The sequence below is a fragment of the Trematomus bernacchii genome, unplaced genomic scaffold (genome assembly GCF_902827165.1).
Source record: "Trematomus bernacchii unplaced genomic scaffold, fTreBer1.1, whole genome shotgun sequence".
Classification (NCBI taxonomy): Eukaryota; Metazoa; Chordata; class Actinopteri; order Perciformes; family Nototheniidae; genus Trematomus; species Trematomus bernacchii.
In genome coordinates this window covers 4,933,314-4,948,777 of record NW_022987608.1, presented here as the reverse complement: position 1 = coordinate 4,948,777, position 15,464 = coordinate 4,933,314, and the positions used below count along the sequence as shown (strand labels likewise).

The 15,464-nt window shown below is 42.1% G+C and overlaps 1 protein-coding gene across 3 annotated transcripts in view; it reads left to right on the top strand.

Annotated features, from left to right (window-relative positions):
* The window catches only part of strip2 (striatin interacting protein 2), a 30,674-nt gene that overhangs the window by 10,047 nt on the left and 5,163 nt on the right, over positions 1-15,464 (top strand). For 2 of the 3 annotated variants that reach the window (XM_034131540.1, XM_034131537.1), the window contains exons 4-18: positions 358-492; positions 793-913; positions 1,748-1,816; positions 2,392-2,498; positions 2,776-2,903; positions 3,404-3,592; positions 4,159-4,209; positions 7,228-7,460; positions 8,837-8,902; positions 8,979-9,042; positions 11,673-11,744; positions 11,871-11,945; positions 12,322-12,419; positions 13,044-13,170; positions 14,228-14,328. In XM_034131540.1, coding sequence (XP_033987431.1) covers positions 358-492; positions 793-913; positions 1,748-1,816; positions 2,392-2,498; positions 2,776-2,903; positions 3,404-3,592; positions 4,159-4,209; positions 7,228-7,460; positions 8,837-8,902; positions 8,979-9,042; positions 11,673-11,744; positions 11,871-11,945; positions 12,322-12,419; positions 13,044-13,170; positions 14,228-14,328 — 1,636 coding nt within the window. The remainder of the gene's footprint in view (positions 1-357; positions 493-792; positions 914-1,747; positions 1,817-2,391; positions 2,499-2,775; positions 2,904-3,403; positions 3,593-4,158; positions 4,210-7,227; positions 7,461-8,836; positions 8,903-8,978; positions 9,043-11,672; positions 11,745-11,870; positions 11,946-12,321; positions 12,420-13,043; positions 13,171-14,227; positions 14,329-15,464) is intronic. The other variant, XM_034131539.1, reaches the window with a different exon arrangement.

Sequence of the window (15,464 nt, the reverse complement as noted above, 5' to 3'; positions counted from 1 at the left end):
AATCAAACCGCGTGCTTGTGTGTCCGGGGCGGGAGATTCATGTGATTGGTTGTTGGTCGAGCTTCAGACACGCCCGCCGGCAAGCTTCACCATTTGTGATTTGGTTTGAGTGGCGTAGCATTAAGGCTAAATTTATCTAAACTTTTTTTCAATTTAGCTACTCAGCCCGGGAATCAAATATTTCTCTCTTTTTCCTCATTTTTTACTGTCTGTCTGCTGTCACCTTTTAATAAAGGGAAAATGCAACACACATTATAGTGGCCTAGACGACACTGTTTTGCTCCTATAAGGCAGAAGAAAATAATATGAAAAGGGTGCTTCTGTAAATAACCTTGTGTTGATGTGTCCTTTCTGCAGCTCGAGGCAGGAGGTGGATCGAGCTGAAGGTGGAGGAGCAGAAGACGTATGTAATGAGGTTGCTGGATGCGCTGGAGGTCACGGACAGAGATAAGAGGCTGAAAGTGGCCAGGGCAATCCTCTACTTGGCTCAGGGTGCGTGGGCCTAATACTGTACAACAGGCATTATTCCTTTTCCACATCAGTCAAATTGTCACCATGCTGTAGCAGTTATTGTATGACCACTGCTGTCAACTTTTAGATTACATTTTTTGATTAAAAAAGTCATCAATGTGTGTACAGCCTTGCTTACAAAAGTGTGCATACACATCTATAGCTTGGACCTAGCTTAGTGGGTTATGCATTTGATTTATAAATGACCTGCAAACCTCTCCAGTTAAAGTAAAAGCACATTGAAAACATAAACTAACATCTCTTGTTTACTGTTTACCCCAGGAGTGTTTGATGAGTGTGACACCGAGGTGGATGTGCTCCACTGGTCCAGACACAATGTTTTTCTGCTCTACGACATGGGAATCTTCACAGCACTGCTGGAGCTGCTTAGCATGGAGATAGAGTGAGTAAGACACACCGAATATGCTCGCGATGTACGAGTTGTTGAATATGTTTTTGAACTTTTTCAAAAGATTTAAAAAATGCTATCAAAGCCACATGCTAGAATGTCCTTTTGAGCTTGGATTTGCTTGATAAGATTACAGGCTTGCTCCCATCCAAAAGGATTTTGACTCCTGGAAAATAAACAGGGCATTTGATTTCCTTCAGAGGTGCAAAAAAGTTAATATATTTCTTTTAAATATATGTACACTAGGCAAAGGCCTGCAGCAAAAAAAGGAAGGAGTGGGCTTCCAAATTGCCATTATGGTTCTCAGGTAAAGGAAACTTTTTTTTGTCCACAATCTTTCATAGGGGGGCTGTCATGATACCAAAAGATCACAGGTTCAAGCCCTGAAAAAGCCTTCAAAGATCAAAATTATCTCAGTATCCTCCTGTGTTAGAAGACCTAGTCCCTCAGCACATCCCTTTCTTCCCTTTCAAGGTTTATGAGGATAGGAAGACAGACACAGAAAGGCTTTGAGAGAGAGGAAAATAGATACTGTATACTGGAATAGAGCAAACGCACCGTCTGTGATCCACACTTCAAATATTCCGTCGAGGACGCGTTGCAGTAGCGGCTCCTTCAAGTCAGTTTTGTTGCTGCTGGTGTCAGCCTCAGTTTGGGATCCTGCGCTTCTTTGTTGTTACATAAGCTGCTCTGAGGCATCATGCACAGTCTGGCATGCTGCACGGCAAAGCAGTGTAAGAAAACTAGCAAACACTCACATGGTGCTGCTTATACACCTATTTTTCAAATAGACCACTAAAATGATGCAGTATTTACTTGTGTGTGCAGCAATAACCAGGCGTGCAGCAGTGCAGTGAGGAAGCCTGCCATCTCTCTTGCAGACAGCACGGAGCTCAGGTAAGAAATATATAAGCTCATGACTCACAGCCTACTACACATTCCTCTCACTTCACACAAAAGGAATGCCAATAAGTACAAGAATATCTTCCAATTCTTCAATGTTATGCCTCTTGCTCTTTCTATTATATACTTCATTCTCTGACATTTATTTTCTGCTTCTACATAATGGAATTGATTTTTGAACAAAGTAGGCTGAGCAGCCCCTCTGCACACACACACAGCTGCATACCAAGTCATACGCTAACAAATAATAACAGGCTGCAGGAGTGGATTTGCACTTAATTGCTGCTACGGAATTTAAATCCATTACAGTGATTTTGAGGCTTTGTTGAGGGGACAAAGAGTCCTAATGCACAAAAACCCCGCCTGACTTACCAGGTAATTGTGAATGGATGATGTATTATCCTGGCAGAGAATACAAATAATAATAAGATTACTCATTACGTCCTCCACCATATTAATGCCTCTTGTACTTGTAGACCTTTTAGGACCATTATTTATTGTGTTGCGTACCAGGGAAATGTCTAACACACACGCACACAAGCTAAGAAATTCATTTTCTCCCCTTGCAGAGTCTTACTGAGCATCATGTACCTTATGGTGGAGACTGTTAGAGTTCAAACGGAGGATGACAGACCAGAGTGGAGTGCAGCAAGAGAAGCCTTCAAGAACGAGCTAGGTATGTGTGTGAATGTTGTGTAGCTATATAAGAAGTAGTAGCTCTTTACTTTCATAAATGTACATTCCTTTGATCTGATTTAGCATACATTTCTGTATAATACAGATTACTAGTTTATTACGTAAACCCTGAGATCTTTTCACTTTCCTTCAGGGCTTCCTATCTAAAGAAATAACTGCTTCGTGTCCATCTTTGAGCATCTTCAGCACAGAATAGAACGCCGCCCTTAACAGATGCTTTCCAATATCCAATCTAAAATCCACCTTTGACCCCTCAGGTTCACCTTTGTACAACGGAGAGCCCTTTGCCCTGCTCCTCTTCACCATGGTGACCAAGTTCTGCAGCATGAATGCCCCACACTTCCCCATGAAGAAAGTACTGCTGCTGCTCTGGAAGACAATACTGGTTAGTACATTATGAACTTTCAAACATTGAAACATAATGCACATATTCTATTATTATATATATATTACATTTTTTGCATGTTTATTCATTATGTTTAAACCTGATATATCTGCAAGGTTGCAGATCAGTATTAAGCTACACTAAAATGATGATTATTATTATAATACTATTGGTGGTATTGGAGTTAGCTGCCAGTGATGGTTGGGAAGGATCTTTACTGTAACTAAAAAAGTCAAAATCTGTGCAATAAAGAGTCCCATCCGATTGGATGAATAACTTATCTATGCAAGCTCTGCATGTCAAAAAGAATCACTTTCAGTACAGAACTAGTACCTATATTTTGTACATCCTTTCCATGTAACATTCTGAGTATCATCTACAGAATGAAGTGTATTCTAGTGGAGATACATCCACCTGCATCAGTTCCTCCTGACTCTCTGTGATTCCCTGCACCTACTCTTGTAAATGACCGTGTTCCTCTCTCCATCCTTATCTTCCAGTTCACCTTGGGGGGTTTCGAGGAGCTCCAGGGGATGAAGGTGAGGGGCCGGGAGCGTCTGAACCTGGCCCCGCTGCCGGAGGACAGCATCAAGGTGGTGAGGGCCATGAGAGCTGCCTCCCCCCCCGCCTCTGCCATGGAGCTCATCGAACAACAGCAGCAGCAGAAGAGAGGCCGTCGCAGCCGCAGGGTACACACACACACACACACACACACACACACACACACACACACACACACACACACACACACACACACACACACACACACACACACACACACACACACACACACACACACACACACACACACACACACACACACACACACACACACACACACACACACACACACACACACACACACACACACACACACACACACACACACACACACACACACACACACACACACACACACACACACACACACACACACACACACACACACACACACACACACACACACACACACACACACACACACACACACACACACACACACACAGAGAGAGCTAGATTTGAGGTCTTTGCAGTCCCACAATATATATATTCACTAACATGAAATACAGCTTCATCTGTTTCTTGCAAAGTGACCCCATAGACTTCCTTCTGTAATCCTCACTCTAACACTTTGCTGAGTCATCACTGGTTTCTGCTGTAAGTCGGAGATGTTCTCGGTGCTGGGCTTTGACTGGACAGGCTCTCTTAATTCCGCTCTGGTTTCTCATTGCCCCTCTTCCTTGTGTCCCCACAGAGTGCCTTTGTTGATAGCTTGGAAGGAGACAGTCCCTTTCCCAAGAAGCAGGTCGTTACCCACAAATTCCCTCTTTTCCTGCTGCATTTTCTCTCTGCATTGAGCTGGACTTGCACTCCTCCTCTCCCATATCCCTGCGACCTTCTTTACTTTCTCTCGGCTTTCTGCCCTCCTCTCCTTTTCCTTTTCCTTTCTTTGACTTTTCTTCTCTTCTCCTCCTGTCATTTAACCTCATCCAATTGGGATGCACCAAAAACGGTTTTGCTTAAAGTGCTTTTGGTGAAATCCTACTCCTTTGCCTCTTTCCAATACTTAAAGGGATAGTTTGACATTTGGGAATTACATACTGTACTGTATTTTGGTGATTTTACTGGAAGTTGCGCGCTGAGAAAGGTTCTTGTACGGGGAAGTGACTTCCTGAAATCTTTGCTTGTTGCCTGGCAACGCCACTGTTAAGAGAAGCGAAATTGGTATCAATCCTCTTTACTAACTGAAATGTGGTTATTCAACTGAAAGTGAATAGCCACATTGTGGACAAAATGTCAAACTGTTCCTTTAATTTAATTGTCACCATCTGCATGTTAGCTTCCCATTTGCTTTAACTTTAATATTTAATAATTATTTTATTTATTTAAATTTTTATCCATTTAATTCAGCTGTTCCTACTTGAATGCTTATGTTTTAATTTCTCCTCCATACATGCCTATATCCTCCACGTGCCTCCTCATTTTCCTTCCTTCCTTTTCATTCCATCCTTCTTAGGCCTTCATTATTAACTACTTCATATATGCCTTATTTCATCCCTTTTATCCTCCTTTTCCTTCCTTCCTACCCGCTTCAAATGTTATTAGTCAATAAAAATGACTTAGACATCACGTACATTCATAGGTGATCATACACAGGACTTCAACCCAGGAGAGAGGCGTTCGTGTCTTGTGGGAAAAAACAAAGACAGCAAGATTACCTATTTTAATTAAATTGAAAAAAATTGGAAGTGCAATTATCTTCAGTGTATAAATTAAAATAATTCAACGTGATGAACAAACATAGCTAGTCTGAAATACATAACCCACTCAACATATGTACGCTATTAAAGTTACACAATAAACATACTTAATTAAACCCAAACCAAGATCTTTTCCTTAAACTTACCAAGTGCGTCTAGGTACAGTTTACACAGGATGAAGCATTAGTAGTGATTACTACTGATATGATAACGGCCATTTAATGGGCTGAAAACATTTAAAAACGTCCTTCCTGTCTTCCTACTGTCATTTTCCCTCTCCCTTCCCATGCTTATTCCACCATTTACATCCTTCTCCTTACTTGTCCTATCTCACCCTGCCCACTCTTTTACTCTCCTCTCTTCTTTCTCCCTTCTTTTCCTCCACTGTGGCCTGCTCAGTACGGGGGTGGGATTTAGAGACAGGGCTGACTTGCTGGCTGTTTTCATTGGCGCTGGAGCGGTCACTATCCACTGTCCTGTAAAAGTCACTTCAGACATCGACTGTAGTAGCATCTCCCTTGTAGTTCTCATCACATTGCTACCAGGTTTGGCCGCAAAAATCACCTTGCACTGAAGATTCTGGACTAGGGGTCAATGTCCTTGATATGCATTCATTGAGGAGGTGAATTGTACGGTGGCCGACAGGTGCAAATGAGTAGCAACGGCCTAAAACATTTCCATTAGGAGAAATGCGTTGCAGTTTAAAAAACAATGCAAATAAAAAAGCACAAATGTGCCAAAACACTTGCAAATGAAATAACATCGTCACCAACTTGACGAACAAGCACAACGTTTATTAAAGGTTAAATGTTTTGGCACATTTGTGATATTTTATTGCCATCGTTTTTGTAAGTGCAGCGCGTTTCTCCTAATGGGTGTGTTTTGGGTTGTTGTAACACGTTTTCCCCCTCCTGCCACCATAGAATTGAGATCATCATGGACATACTCTCTTTTTCAGTTGACCTCTCTCTCACGTGGATGTCATTGAAAGCGGTTGTCCCCTAACCCTGATGGAAAACGTAGCTTTACCTCCCACATAGCACAGAATGGCTGCTCCATAGAGAATGGCTCACAACACCTCCTCCTCCCTCCCTCCCTCCCTCCCCCCTCCCCACCATATTCTCACTATACTCCTCACTTAGTCCAGCGTTAGCACTGCCACCAGCGCACCATGCATCGACTGCACAAGCTCGACTAATGTCCAGAAACGCTGACTCATGCCTGATGCTTGCAATTTGATGAGTCATTCATTGGAGAAAATGTGAAAACTGCGATACTGTGTTTGGGAATGTATGTTTGGCACTGACATGGGTTTGTGTCCAGTAAAGAGTTTAATAAAAATCTAAGCCTTATTGGGCCATGCTTGCATTTTCTCTGTATGTTTTGAATTGCAGATGTGCGGTAAGTTTAATGTGAAATTTTGCTTGCGTTTGCTTTGGGTACCTTTGGGCAGAGCCAACCTAGCTGTTTATGCTATGCTAAGCTAATCGTCGCCTGCTAGTAGCATGATATTTAATGGACAAATAGTAGTTTTTATGTCAACCACATATAAACAATGGCTATAACTCAATATTAAATCAGTCGTCTGTCCTTTTTTTTGATAAGGTCAAATAAAAAATAGTTTCCTGTACTTTCGATTCAGGATAGTAAAAATAAGCCCTATTTTTTAAAATGTGTTAAAAGGATTTTATTCGACAGTATTTTACAGTATCACACAGTTATGTATAGGATTGTCCTAACTCTTAAATGAAGCTATATGATGAGTTAAATAAGTTATCTAAAAACTGTGTTATACACCATTTTATACATATTTCCTTATTATTTGTAACATATTTAGTATTTCGGAACTAAAGGGGGTTCGAACAATGTTTGGCTGCACAGCATGATCCTGCTTGTTGAGGGGCTGATTCAGTTCATGTGGTGGATTTGGGTAATTTCTAAGTTGTTGCTATTTTACAGCTAGAATTCACTAGATTTCATATGAAGGATGAGCTTAATACTCCGCGGTGTGTTGAAAGGTCATGTGGCTCTTGACATGTGACGGCCTCTCTTCTCTCTCTCAGCCCCTGGTGAAGCAGGACAGCCTAGACACGTACAACGAGCGGGACCCCTTTAAGAACGATGACGCCCGGGACGAGGAGGAGGACCCCGAGGACACGGACAGCGGCATCGAGGGAGAGGTGGACCCCTTGGACCGTGATGTCATCATCCAGCCCCCGCCTCCACCACCTCCCCTCAGACCCCCCACAGAGAAGGTCAACTTACCCAAAGGCCTCCCCTGGGCCCCTAAAGTCAGGTTAATGCACAGTCTTCATTCCTTTTTTTGAGCTTATGTTGTGAGATATGTGTGTTAGCAAGGGTCAATAGTCTACTTTGAAGGGTTCTTGTTAGTGTGTATGCGAGTGTGGAGGAATCACAGTAGGGCATGTTTTATCCTTCTTTTTTAATGGCCAGATTAGCCTTTATTTGAGAGTGACAGTGTTAAAAAGGGGAGATAGAGAGGATGACATACATATACGCCTGAGAAAACAGCCAATAAGAGTTCTTCTGCCTGGGATGGATAATGAAATCCCTTGGTCCAAAAAATGTCAGTTCTCTGTATTTGCCTTATTTTCCCAAATTAGTTTTTTTAGCATAAGGCAGCGGAAACACTTGGCCCCCTGGGCCGTGGGAAGGAAGTTAATTCCCTAATTCCCTTTCCCCTTAGCCCATCCTGAACAACCCCAGGATCCTTTGGGAGAGCACTGTTCATATGGGGAAACATAATGTGTTTATTTTTGTGTTATTGCTCAGACATCAGTCTACCCCAGCAGGGAAAGCAGAAGATGGAAAAACAAATGAGAGGGAAATAAAAAAGTAAACGCCTACAAAAACAATAAATTAACAATAAAAGCTGTGGTTATATGCCTCTTCCTGAAGTTTAAATAGTGCTTATAAATACCCCCTTACAGCCTTACTTCAGTTTACATGACTTATTAAATGCCCAAGCCAGATAGGAAGTGTTAACAGGCATTACAAACTGCTTAAGTAAGACCTTTGTATGATAAATAAAACAGATCCATTACTGTAGCTGCCAAAAATGATCCTCGCCAGATTTGTTTATTAGTTTAAAAGCACATAGCGCTTATGCCACTGAATAAAACATATACATATTGGTTGGCCTTCTGCCATTCTGACCAGTATAGAGTGGCGAAAACCTCCCACCCACAGCCAGGACTTTACACCATTCGGCTGGCAGCTGTTCTCAGTCTCCCATCTTGATTCTGTGCCACCATTTGAACGTTAAATCTCTCAGTTTACTCTCCTCGCAATACGCTCTCCATCTGTGTGTTCCTCACAGGGTCGTGTGGTGTCCTCGCAGGGTGCCGCCTCTGCTCTGCGACATGAATAATGCATCAGAGAGAGGACACAAATCATTTATAGCAGTCCATTTATCAGCCGTTCATTATCACAAAACCTATATCTGTCTTTCGCTCAGTGAACCTTAAGCAGGAGTGAGTGCTGCAACATACAGGGCTGATGAAGGTCTGATCAGAAAGAGGCTCTCAGAGTGTGACTGATGAGATTTTAGAAAGCGTAATGTTTCTCTTCTTCATGTTTGTGTGGGTGCTTCTGACTGCTCCCTTGAAAAATGGCTGTTTAGCTTCTCAAAATATGTTTGTTTGTGTGCAGGGAGAAAGACATCGAGCACTTCCTGGAGACCAGCCGTAACAAGTTTATCGGTTTCACTCTGGGGAAGTGGGTATTTCATTTGAGACAATATCACATACGCGGCCTTCTTCAGGTTCTGGTGTAACTGTGTGTTGTTTTGCAGCGACACAGACACCCTGGTGGGCCTTCCCAGACCCATCCATGAGAGCGTGAAGACTCTTAAACTGGTGAGAATTATCCGCCTCTAAAGGCCGCTACACACCCGCCTGAGACCAAAGAACGCGTACCGAAGGCGTCCCGACTTTTACGCCAGCTTCGTCGCCTGCGTAGGCTACGCCGCCCGCTACGCCACCCGCTACGCCACCCGCTACGCCGCCCGCTACGCCGCCCGCTACGCCGCCCGCCTACGAACACACCGCAAATACTTCAGTGGACGAGTGGCAATAACTGTCCTTACCAGCAGGCAGCGGTAGTGTGAACAGCCAATCAGAGTGATTGCTTGGGCCGACTTTCTCTGACCTCCCGCGGCCGATTCAACATGTTGAACCGGCCGCGGGAGGTGTGAAAAGGTGCCGTAAAGAGACGACGGTGCGGGACACATCAACCTGAGTAGGGCGCCGCGAATGCCCGACTGCCTCTGACGGCCTCTGACTCCCAAAATCGGGTTGGTGTGTAGCCAGCTTAAGACATCACTAATACACTGAGTCCCATTACCAAATGTCCTTCTCCTTCTTCTTTTCCTCCTTTACTCAAAGTGTTTGTTAATCAATACTCTATTTCTGCTGAATCCCCCGACATTGAGATCACACTTCAAAATCAGTACTTAGTGTTTAAGAAAACTGGATGTGCATTTACAAAGAGGAATGCCTCTCTGGGTGCCAGTTAGAAGTGCTAATTAACACTTGTGTCTCACTAGAGACCTTGGCTTCTTGGCAAGTTTAAGAGTGTATAATAAAGAGTGTTCCCAAAATAAATACACTCAGACTCTTGAGGACAAAATGTCCCTCACTGCAACCCAACATTAGTGATCGAACTTCCATTACAGCAGGAAATAATATCAGACTTTTAATCTATAGCAACATTTTCATATTTATTATTTTCCACTAGATTAAAATACTTTTTTTCATTTGTGCCCTATGGGGAAAATCATCCTGCACCCAAACATATAAAAATGGATTAAATGAATGTAGATACTCATATACCTAGTAAAGTCTTAAAGAAACATCCCCAGCATTAAATGAACAGAATTCAGATTCACATTTCTTGGGGTTTTATTTTCCATAAAAGTCGATGTAAAGGTACGCAATCTGGTATAGTCAAGGGGTTAACATTCTTAAAACCAACACATATTTGGATCAGGACTGCATTGATTTAAAGCAGGGGTTCCCAACCTTATTGTGCCAAGGACCGGACATTAAAAAAGAATCGCGGACCGGTTGTCAATTTTAACTGATTTTAATATTTACTCACCACCAGCAGGTAGCAACAGAGGCTAATTGTATGTAACAGCCTGAACAAATACTGGAACAATATGCATCCAAAACATATTAACAAAGTTTAAAAAAGAACCGGTGTTGTTTTTTTGTTTTTCGGAAAACCAAAAAACCGACGTTATTCCGTTTTTAAACCAAAACGGGAAAACAGATAAATCAACGTTTTGGTTTTGTTTGTATGATTTACGGATAATCCAGTGAATGCTGGGAAAACGAGGATTATGATAGTGTCGTTCGTTCCGGTGCACTCCGACAGCATTTAGCACTACATCGAGATTAAGATTAAACAAATTTATTTTGGGAACAGCCGCATATATGCCGGTGTCGGACAGACACAAACACACCGAACACACAGAGCTGAGCAGAGCACATACACACACACATCATGCGCCTTGGTGACTGACTGGACATCTCCTTCATAAAACTAATAAAAGGGGGAGTAATCGGGCAGTTCGATGTATGTAGATGTGTGTGTGGTTAACACGTAGCAGCCTGCAGTCACTCTTAAGCTGTTCTGATTAAGTTAAACACAGCGAAGGCGGTGCGTAAAAAGGCACAGCTCTTTACCGAGTACGTCCCGCTGCCTCCTGATGCTGCAGCCATTTCATGAAGTGAAGGAGGGTTTCCTTCTATAAAACAGCTGCGGGCAGCAGATCGTGAGAGTCCCGGACATTAATTCATAGATCAAGGCAGACTGGTTTACTCTCCTGTTTTGCCAATCCGGTGATTAAACAAATAGCTCTACACCCCTGGCCGACATGTCCTTAAAATGATGTTTGAAATATATCTAAAATAATGTATGCACCACCATTTCCCCACATAAACATAACAGTCTGCAATCAAACGGTTGTCTCCTGTGCGCTCCTCTTCCTACTTGGCGCACCGGTAACATGCTCGTGCGCACAAGAGGCTGAGACCTTAGGCTGAGCCGCCGAATCCCTCGGAACATCATAAAAGCCATTTTCAACGGTTTTCTGGTGAAAGATTAACTAGCTACTGGATGAAATAATATGACTGGTGGCATAGGTGCGAAAATTAAACACTTTTTGAAAATAATATTATGATAAAATATTTTTATATATTTATAATTCTGCAAATATTACGATAAACTCACAGCTATTTCGCGGCCCGGCAGTAACACCTCCGCGGCCCGGTACCGGTCCGCGGACCGGGGGTTGGGAACCCCTGGTTTAAAGGATTCAACTCCTTAAAATATATATATATATATTTGTAACGTTTACATTTTTGTACTCTTAGGAGAATTGCTTCTTTTCAATAATTATGAACAATAGTCAACACCTCTTCTGAAACATTTATATACATTCATATATGTTTTATAACTATGGTTTTCTCGTCCCCTCCAGCACAAATATGTATCCATCGCAGAGGTCCAGATCCAAAAGGAGGACGAGCTGCAGCAGTGTCCGATGACTCTGGTCAGTAATGTCACTTCTTTGTGCTATGATATTTCCAATCAAGACCCTGGAACTCATTTAATCTGTTCTATTCTTCTATACAGTTTGTAAGCATCATTCTGTGTGTGTGTGTGTTGTGTTGTGCAGGGGGAGGAGGAGGTGGAGGAGACCCCAACAGAGATGCTGTATCTGGGCATGCTGCCTAACCTCTCCCAGTATGTGGTGAGTGGCTCTCAGTGGTTGTTATTTTACCGTCACTCTCTTAACACCTATTTTTTTTACACTTTTTACCCCTTTTTCACACCGTCTTGCTACCAAATGTGTTATTTTGGTTTAAAGAAAGCCTTTATATCTACTCCAAACAAACAGATCAATGTTCAAGTGGTACATTATCTCCCTAAAAGAGAAAATAATCAAATTACAGTTTTGGATATATTTTCAGAAATGCACATGTCCAGTACTGTAGCCAGATATTTACGTCATTGTCAAGTATTCATGGCAGCAATCTTATATCATTTAAAGCACAATTGTATCTGTTAAAAAAACTAAATATAGATATCAGTCAAGGTGTTAAATGTTGTATTGTTACCCGTGTCAGATTGCCCTCCTGAAGCTGCTGCTGGCTGCAGCTCCAACCTCCAAAGCCAAAACGGACTCCATAAACATCTTGGCTGATGTTCTGCCTGAGGAGATGCCGTGAGTACTGAACAAACACGTCTAAATCTCTTTCACACATCTAGAGCCACATTTGGACAAGACTGTTGAACATAAAAGACCAGGTTTGTTGTTGAATTTGAGCAATATTTACAGCTGCTGTTGTCGAGCAGAATACTATTTATGCCCTTGCGCCGTCTGATTCTCAACATCGTAACAACTCAGGGACACATGGAGAGAATTTCTTCTAATTTGTCACAAACCACCACCAAAATGTTTCCCAAATTGGGATTAATAAAGTACATCTTATCTTATCTTAACTGCCTCGTTGGACCTTATCCCTTTTTTTATTTATCTGCAAGAGTTAACTTTTTGTTGCCATTTTTGGGCTAAACAAATACTATTGAAATACATTTATTTAGGGTTTGTTTTGGGTCTGCAATATGGGCTAATTGTAAAATAAATACCAGAACAGAAATCGTCCAAATGAAGAATAATCACAACCCTGTCTAACAGCGACACACTTGACGTCTGTATGTTTTACTTCTGTAAGCTTTCAAAGGAGAGCATACCGTGTCATTATATATTTCTTTCACTGAACAAAGATGTGTTTTTATTAGAGACTTAGAAGCCTTACAATGTGTGTGTGCGTGTCTCCTCCTCCAGTATCACAGTCCTTCAGAGCATGAAGCTGGGAATTGATGTGAACCGCCACAAGGAAATCATCGTCAAGGCCATCTCTGCTCTGCTGCTGCTGCTCCTCAAACACTTCAAACTCAACCATATTTACCAGGTCTCACACACACACACACACACACACACACACACACACACACACACACACGCACACGCACACACCTCCAGCCCTCCCTCCTACAGGCATCTTACATTACCACCGTTCTCTCCTTTTACATTATTCTCCATCTCCTTCCCCCAGCACACACACACATACCCCTGCCCCTCCCCCCATGCTACCTCCACCGCCCTCCACCTGATTATCCCATCAAGTCTTCCAATGCTTTCCTCCTCTAATCATCCTCTCCACCCCCACCGTTAGACCTCCACCCCCCCAACATCTCACGACCTCCTGCCTCACAGTTCATCTCAATGAAGACATTCAAAGAGGATTATTTGGCCCCATTTTAGGCGCTTATATCATCTTTTAAATCCAAAATCATTTTTATCCAATTCACTTGGATTTTCTGTTGCTAGGAAGGGATATTCCTTCTCACACTTATAGTTGTAGCACCCTCTTCTGCCACAAAAGGAGATTGCACGTAGAAGGCAGCTGCAGTGGGACGAAATCAATGAGTCTAGATGATACGACACAAACACTGTATTATGGGAACTGTAACATTTATGTGATTATCATAACAATCTACAGAAAAACAAGGTAAAATATAGCACATTTTAACAAAACACAGTCGCTGAAATACGGAAATATGACCCATCAGCAGTTTTTAATCGAAGTAAAGCTTCTTGGACGAGGTGAAGGATTTGTATAACCTCTGCATAAGAATAGAAATCCTTATTCCTGACCTTTTGCCCGCTCAGGAAACTCATCAATGACGCAGGATTATCGGCGACAGGATTATTTTTACAGTCTTCTATTCTTTCTTGAGATATGGATTTCCCCTTCTGGCGTTTGTCCAATCAATTCAATAATCTATCAGATGTCCTTCATCTCAAAAGTCCTTTATGAATCCCAAACATTTAAAAGCAGTGCAAAACGTTATTTCTATGGTGTTATTTCTTCCTAAGGGCTAATATAACAATTCAAATAGATTTTTAGTTGTTGTTGTCTCCCAGACTCTAACTCTTCAACGCTGCCGCCTCCTCTGTTCCCGCAGTTCGAGATTGTCTCCCAGCATCTGGTGTTTGCCAACTGTATCCCACTCATCCTTAAGTTCTTCAACCAGAACATCATGTCCTATATCAGTGCCAAAAACAGGTAGGATCCTTTTCTCTTACTCTGTCGCCTCACAGAAAGCACTGCATGTCTCCTATTGCTTACAGATGCAGGGACATTATGTAATTGTGCCTCCATTTCCAGTATTTATGTAAGAAACGGCTATCATTTGAGTATTTCTCCTTTTAATTATGTGCTGCACCAGAGTTTTGTTTAAGAACCAACCTGGTGTGGAACCAGCAGGTGTCCTGAAGGTGGCACAGATGGCATCACAGCAGCAACACAATGACAGGAAATGAAGGTGTTAAAGAAAAAACCCTCAATGGTGCATTGAAGTGCTTATCCAAAGATCCCATTTCCTGATTTGAGAAATTGTTCTTCTGACAGGTTTACTTTAAAGGGGACCTATCATGCAAAATGCACTTTTGTACGTCTTTTATACATGAATATGTGTCCCCGGTGTTCCAGGGAACTCACCAAGTGTCAGAAAACACAACCCTCTCTATTTTCCTCCATACCCAAATCTCTAAAAAAGGGGCTGCAACGGATCTGATAAAAACTGATCCAGATTTGAACACTGTCCTGACGTCAGGACGGTGGCGCTACGGCTATTGGGCCAACTCCACCAATCAGGAGGACACAGCCACGTTCAAAAGCGCTGGAGACGCTGTAGTACATATGCCAGGCCTGTAGATGGTGCTGTTCTCACAGAATCTGCCCTTGCAAAAACAGAGCTAACATTTTTCAAATTGAGCGAAATGAGGCATGGCTAAAATGCATGATCTGTTTGGTATTTTGAAAAAAAAAAAGTATAAATATGCCTTATATAGGTATGGTCCTACACTATATTATTCAAATATAGCATGATAGGTCCACTTTAAGGAATAATGTGGAAACAACATGGACGCTACAAAGAAGATGTGTTGTATTTTTATACTGTAATGCATTCTCTTCTAGTATTTGCGTGACATTTGCAATATAGAGGCGATTTGGTCCCAGACGTTTTTGCTACTCAACTAAATTCTCCAACTTCACTCACATATTTCCTTTTCCGACGTGTCAATCAGGGTGAATAAACAAATATGTAACCATTTTATAACGTATCTAGGTCACTCGTACACAACACAAATGTACTTTTGTCCGCCATGTTTCTGCATAATATGACGTCAAATTGCAAA